Source organism: Haliotis rubra, unplaced genomic scaffold (assembly GCF_003918875.1).
Source record: "Haliotis rubra isolate DU_JTF1 unplaced genomic scaffold, ASM391887v1 Scf55, whole genome shotgun sequence".
NCBI lineage: Eukaryota > Metazoa > Mollusca > Gastropoda > Lepetellida > Haliotidae > Haliotis > Haliotis rubra.
In genome coordinates, this window is record NW_025767246.1 from 190001 (window position 1) to 197624 (window position 7624).

The 7624-nt window shown below is 38.3% G+C and overlaps 1 protein-coding gene across 1 annotated transcript in view; it reads right to left on the reverse strand.

Annotated features, from left to right (window-relative positions):
- Positions 1–7489, reverse strand: part of LOC124253685 (sister chromatid cohesion protein DCC1-like) — a 17822-nt gene extending 10333 nt beyond the window's left edge. The window contains exons 1-4 of the mRNA XM_046687499.1: positions 7388–7489; positions 3424–3588; positions 2414–2579; positions 1209–1343 (exon numbers count right to left, since the gene is read on the reverse strand). Coding sequence (XP_046543455.1) covers positions 1209–1343; positions 2414–2579; positions 3424–3588; positions 7388–7434 — 513 coding nt within the window. The 5' untranslated portion in view covers positions 7435–7489. The remainder of the gene's footprint in view (positions 1–1208; positions 1344–2413; positions 2580–3423; positions 3589–7387) is intronic.
- Between the last annotated feature and the right edge of the window lie 135 nt (positions 7490–7624).

The window sequence follows — 7624 nt, forward strand, 5'->3', positions numbered from 1 at the left end:
TCTCCCCCGACCCTAACAGATATTTAATCCCCACCCATAAAGGCTGACCTAAATCCCTTATCACAGAATACCGACTGTCCTCCCCCGTGTTTACGAGCAGTCTGGTGGTTAAAGCATTAGCTCCTCACAGAGGCCAAATAAAAAAAAACCTGTGGTTCCTATTGCACCTCTTTAAAATTTAGGGTAGGTAGGTAGGATTTTATTTTTTTAACATTTTTTTTCCAGAAGCTAAGTACAAACTAATAGAACATTTATTAATGTATAATTGTTTATTCAATCAAGGTTTCGGCCATCATGTCGACTTTCTCTATCAGAATGACCGATATCTGTTGATGCCGGGAAAAAAACAATGGTATCTAAAAGCTTATTTCATTTATACCGCTTGAGAAAATTAGGGTCGGCACCAGAATTTAAGAGTCGGTCGGGTAATCGGAACCACAACATATTTTTTTTAGGCCAGATTCCTCACATGGGTGCAATGTGCAAAGCTCATTACTGGTGTCCCTCAACTCGATATTGCCGAAATATTGCTAAAAGTGGTGCAGGGATTTACAGGACGTGAATTCTTGCGTCCTATACTCATAAAAATTGACAAATGGACGCAACAAAATTTATTAGCACATCCACAGGGATGCAGAAAAAGTCCAAATATTTTTGAAAAAATTCCAATCAAGTAACAATAAGTTATCACTGAGTTTGCTAATGGCTGGGTTATGGTATGATTTGCTATTTCATTACTGTAACAATTAAAGTGTTGATCACGATACACAATACAATGTTAGTGTTAGTAATAATATTCCAGTGTCTTGGACCCCTGAAAATTATAAGCATGAGGGACCCTCAAATAGAGGACTCAAGGTAAATCCCTGGTGGTGTAAAACTAATCTAACTAAGTTCCCAAGTGTTTCAAGAACCTCAGAAGTCTAAACTTCGTTCCCCATTTCAGGGGTGGAAATAACCCATTGCCCGACGTCCGAGTCCAGTGTTTTTTTCTGTCGGGCAAGCAAATTTGTATATCACACTGTACCGGTGTCCAGTTGACTTTCGAATGTTAATTATGTTGTTTATTTAAAAAATCAGCAGGAAAACGGTTGGTATAGTGGGAAAATTATCAGGGCAAGTGATTTTACATGTGCCACTGTACCGGAGTACACTATCAATTTTAAAGTTATTTCCACCCCTGCATTTAGCCCTACCCCCAGACAGACCTTTCTGCCCTGGTGGTGTTCATCCTCCTCACACTCCCGCCCGCTGTACTGGTTCTCCTGCAGCAACGACTTCAACTTCCGCAGCCTCGGCTTGCATGGACGCAACTCAAAATACTTGTCCAGCACAGAAATAACCTTGAATTGAAAATAACACATTTCATCATGTTGCAGTAAACAATTGGACGAAATGATACATGCTCACCTGGTTCATGAAGGCAACGAAATGACAACATATCTAAAAAGCATTGATAGGGGGTTGGATAGGTTGTAATGAAATAGACAAAAACACATTGCTTCCATTTCATCCTCGATTGTGAAGAACACTGGACCAATACACTGGACTTTTGTCTAAACAAGGTTTGGTTTGGTTGTTGTTTAATGCTGCACTCAGCAATATTCCAGCTATATGTTGTAAATAATCGAGTGTGGACCAGACAATACAGTAATCAACTAGTAAACAAGGCACATTACGCGGTGGGCGAAATGGCTAAAGCGTCAGGCTAGTGATCGAGCGAGCTTGAGGTGACGGGATCGAGTCCACCTGTGACCGGGTGGAAAAACCTTGGAGTCAACTTTGTGTACAGACTCTTTCAGTGTTGTCACAACCCCTAGTGTACAGTACACAACCCTGTGCACTTAAAAGAACCCACAAATCCGTTGGTATATGACCAGATGGTGGCCACATGAATACGTGCAAACACCCAGTTGCGGGTACAGCAACATGCAGTAAACTTGGACAAAGTACTGTGACTATGTGTCCCAGTCCACCCAGCTGTAAATGGGTACCTCGTAAGGATGGGAATGCCACAATAACTCGGTGCGCCTAGTGGCTTCAAGAGTTGTATGCTCCCCAGGGAGTTGAGATTGACAATACGATGTGCCGTTGAGATTGACATCCAGTGAACGAGGGAAAAACAAAGCGCCTTTGAGCAGCTGAGCTGAGCTGGATATCGGCGCTATACAAATGTTAGTATGTATGTATGTATTACATATGTGTTATAAAATATGTATATTGTGAGACCAATAAGACCTTGATCTGCTATTTAATCAGCATTCTAGAAGTCAGTGAGTAAACATAAAAGCATATATGACTTTATGGATAACAACTTCTTGTTTATTGCAAAGAGCAACGTTTCGGTGTAGATTCTCACACCATTATCAAGCTAAGAGGGATCTACTTCTGGGGTCCAAGTGATCCATCCTACCTCTCTGTACTGGAGTTCGTGGGGAGTATCGGTCGGCAGGTCTGGACCATGGTGCAGGTTGGGGAGTATCAACAATGAGTTGGACGTTTCAGCTTCCTTCACCTCATAGGTCTTGTCTCGTGTGCACAGCACAGCACTGTCATCTTTGTCGCCGCGGATAACAACCCTGAAAGCACAACGCACACATCATCAAGGGAGATACCTCCAAGGACCTAACCACATCAGGGCTAAAGATTAAAAATCAGATTGCCTTTTTAATCAATAAGAGAAAATATTTTTCTTGACACAGCAGTTTAACATGAAATACACAATGGACTAAATCAGATATTTTCAAATATGAGACACAATATTGAGATAGATTCATGCTATTGCCAAGTGCTAAGCCATTTGAAAAATAATATTCCGACAAAAATGCAGTGATTTGAATACCAATATATGTACAGTACTGTAAACAAAGCATCGCGATACCTATATCTTCACTCACTCACTCACTCACACTCAGGGGTGGAAATAACTTTAAAAATGCTAGTGTACTCCGGTACAGTGGCACATGTAAAATCACTTGCCCTGATCATTTTTCAACTATACCGGCCGTTTTCTTGTTGATCTTTTAAATAAACAACATTATTACAGGGGTGGAAATAACTTTAAAATTGCTAGTGTACTCCGGTACAGTGACACATGTAAAATCACTTGCCCTGATCATTTTTCCACTATACCGGCCGTTTTCTTGTTGATTTTTAAAATAAACAACATAATTAATATTGGAAAGTCAACTGGACACCGGTACAGTGTGATATACAAATTTGCTTGCCCGACAACAAAACAACACTAGGACGCCGGGCAATGGGTTATTTCCACCCCTGACACTAAAACCACCCCTGACACTCTCACTCACTCTGTGCTGATCAAGACTGGAACCAGTTCACTGACCTGTCTCCCGCCATGATTGTCTTCACTCACTCACTCACTCACTCTGTGTTGATCAAGAGTGCAACCAGTTCACTGACCTGTCTCCCGCCATGATTGTGTCCAAGACGCTGGAGTCAAGTTCCAAGAGTTTTATATGTTCGTTGTCCAGTGTGTTAGAGAACAGGATACACTGAGTACGGCTCCGAAGGTCACATGCCTGCAACTTGGCATACTCCAGGACCGACAAAACATCTTCTTGAGATCTGCTCACAGAAACAAACATGGCATTTTGTCTGACTGGATTACTAAATAAACACACATAAAAGACACATTACTGTAGCAGACACATCAGAGCAGGGGTTCAACAAATTTTTTAATTTTTTTAAGAAAGTAACTTGTCCTGACTAATTTTCCACTTGCCCTGATTTTATGACATAATTATGATGATGTAATTATAAAAGAAGAAATCAACATGGTATTTGATGTTAATTTTACTGGACTATTTATTGAAAAGTGATAAATAGCAAAGAAAGATAACTCTACTTTATTATCATTGCGAAATGTAATAGCTACATTTTGAGCAGATATGAAATTAAATCCAAGTTTATTTGCGGTTTGAAACCATAAGTGGAACTTATCTAGTAGCCCACGGACAAGTAAGATACCATTATTTGATTGCCCGAAATGAAAACTGACTTGTCCCGGGCGTCGGGCGATGGGATTTTTGAACCCCTGCAGAGCCAGGACTGGATCTATGAGATGTTAACCTACTTGCACCAGGTGCAACCTAACATAAAGACCTAGTTGCACCAGCCAAATTCCAATTGCCCTGCGTTTATTGGAATATGTAATGAAAGAAATACTAGTATGCTTTTGAATTATTTAGATGTTTTCAATCTCATCATATTGCAAATAATCCCTGGCAACTAATTCCATTCCTCATTAAATTTGTAAGTCTTAATTTTTTTAGCATTGCGTTTGGCTGGATTTACGTTTGTCTCTAATTTACGTTTCATTTCATCATCTGTAATTATATCCCCCAGCCTCGAATGCCACACGCATGCTATGGAATCACTCGTGTTCGTATTGGCATGTTTCTCAGTTTCCGAGTTTTGTTTACCACTTTTGTCAGCTACTTCACTTGATTTCTTCAGGAAAAATGTTTTAATACTTGCCTGTTGTTTACTTTGCTATCTATGGTTATTTTCATTCATGGTTTGGATAATTAAAGTTATGTTTCTGTACCATGGCTATTCAACATTTAGAAGAAAAAGCAGCTATCATTATTATGCTTATGATGTTAGATTTATCGTTGATTTATTTTCTCAAAATTTGACTTGCACCTGGTGCAAGTTAGACTAATACCTAGGTTGCACTTTGTAATATTAGGTGCACGAGTGCAAGTAACAAAGCACTAAATCGAGCCCTGAGACCACATGACATTCTTACCTCATCAACTTGCTTACAGGGTTAATGTTTTTGGTCACGTGGATGAGGTGTCTGACTTTGGATCAGGTCAACGGTTCGATTCCCATGGCAGAACACTGACATGTTATGACCACTTCACATGTTTTCAGACCCGTGAAGATCCGGGGTACAATAGGTCTTCAGCAAACCATGCTTGCCACAAAAGGCGACTAACGGGATCGGGTGGTTAGCTTCGCTGACTTGGTTGACACATGTCATCGGTTCCCAATTGCGCAGATCGATGCTCATGCTGTTGATCACTGGATTGTCTGCTCCAGACTCGATTATTTACAGACCGCCGCCATGTAGCTGGAATATTGCTGAGTGCGGCGTAAAACTCAACTCACTCACTCACTCACGTTTTCATAAACCACAAACCTGAACAGTTGACAGCTTATCATAAATATTGTATATATGTTTGCAAACAATCTCACAGATATGATGATTTTATATTCTACACTAAATTTGAAAGGTATGATACTTTATGGATAACAACTTCTATTTATATTATGATACCAAACAGATAATACTCTAAATTTGGTAAGGATATATATTTCTCACTTCGATGGTATACAAAACTAATTCTTTTAATATGTCAGGTGTATGGTCAAACAGAATGGCAAACATTGAGTAGTGTTTTATGAAAATCCTATTAACACATTGAAAATCTCTAAATATCAACGTGCTGGGAATATCAGTGTACAAGTCAGCTGTTTGATCATTTTAGTACACAATATGTTCATTAAAAGACATGTATTACCATTGATTACACGTACCAAATTAAAATGTAGCGAGTTTGACACTGTAGTCCACTAAAAGTACAGCTTAGTTTGTTTGTTTCTTGTTTAACACTGCACTCAGCAGTATTTCAGCAGTATGGCAGCAAAACTGTAGTAGTAACTCCTCGAATAATTAGTATAGTTGCTACTGCCAATAGTTACAGGATTTCTCGCGAAAACATACTCCCTTTTTTTTCAGAAATAGGGTTTTCTTAGGGGATTCCTACATATTGACCAATCAGTAATAGAATTCTATTTACCTGTTACTGCTAATAGTTATCAGAGGCCCAGATAAGCTGCAGTATCCGAGGTAAAATACGCATAGAAAATTTCCAATACGCATTGAAAAATAATTGTTAGCATTACTAATTACGCATTTAAAATGTTACATACGCATAAAGAGTTTAAAACAAATGCGTCACGGAATATATTTATAAAAATCGCTGCGTAATGAAAAAGACATTGATTGCTATCAAGTTGTACTGTTAGTATAGGACAAGTGTTGTACTGTCAGTATAGGATGAGTGATTTTTATGAAATCATTTCCATTATATTTAAGTTGGTTTTGATTAGGTATGACCAGAGACCATATACCGATATATCGGTATATGGTCTCTGGTAAGACATAAGGCAGAACATACCTGCTTAGTGAACTTACTCAATGACGTAATACTTAGGTGAGTAAATGACTGAAATACACATATTTGAAAGCAGTGGGTAACGGAAAATGAAATACCAACTCAACATTCAAAATACCCACTCCAAAATTATTTTTTAAATACCCACATGAGCTAAATCTTATCTGGAGCTCTGAGTTATGTCACAGCTTTCCTGTAAAAAATGAGAATTTTGATGGACAATAGAGTTAATTAATTATGTTCATGCCACAAAATCACCAACATTGTGGTCTTAATAATATCAAATAATCACATAACACCATTTCAGAAATTTGTATTTCTTCAGATGATTGTATACTTGTAGTGTCAATTTTGGGTGTAGGGTGTTGACACCCCTGTTGTATAATACATGAATATCTTCAATAAAAATGCTTAGCTTGTGCATGTTTAACCATTGCTACTCTGAATATAGTCATGTCCATGATGCAATCATAGGCGCCTGACTCTGATATATTTATAAGTATGACCTATATGTATAAGATATATAAGTATGACCTATATGTATAAGATATATCTTATACATATAGGTCATACTTATAAATATATCAGAGTCGGGCGCCTATGGACGATGATGCAATGTATGTATCAAGTATCTCATTAATAGACAGACACAGTTTAGATTGTGTACTTTAGTTTAATTACATGTGGTGTTTAGATATATTTCTGTACTTTGGGATAAGTTTCAAAACAAATACTACTGCCATATATATTTCGGAATCTATTTCATTATTCAATAATAATTATTAATGCTGATATTAATAACTACAGTTTTCTCATATAAACATCATACATTCACACGAACATAATAAATCCACACGGACATAACTATTTACACGTCAAATTGGAAAGAAAATAATTGGTCAATTGTATAAAGATGCTGACTTCAAAGACAAAATATACGTCTTCGGTATATTATTCATGCCCCAAAATGTATGATACTGACACTATGAGTATGATATCAAGAGCGTATCAGTTAAGATAGCAGGTGTTTAGAGTTACCTTTTCCTGATCAATGTAAGCGCTGCAACTTCAGTCTTTCCGATTCACTCGACCAGTGATTGAGTCACTGCTTATCTGAAGATATATTAGCTTGAATAGTTTTCGGACATGTGTCTGGTCTCAAAAATATATATACAAACCTGCCACCGCGGATCTCCGAATCTGCATTCTCTAACTCCACTTCCATTTTCCACAATCTCGCGCCAAATTTGTAAACATCCAGCCTGGTTCCCGGGGTTTGTTGCGCCTGCTCTAATACACTGAGCGTCATTCGTCACCACTCGCCTCTTTCCGTAACCTCCATCGTCCCGGAATAACACGAGTTGGTCACGAATGACTGAGCGTTAGCAGGCTGGTAAACACGTTTCGTGTAAAGC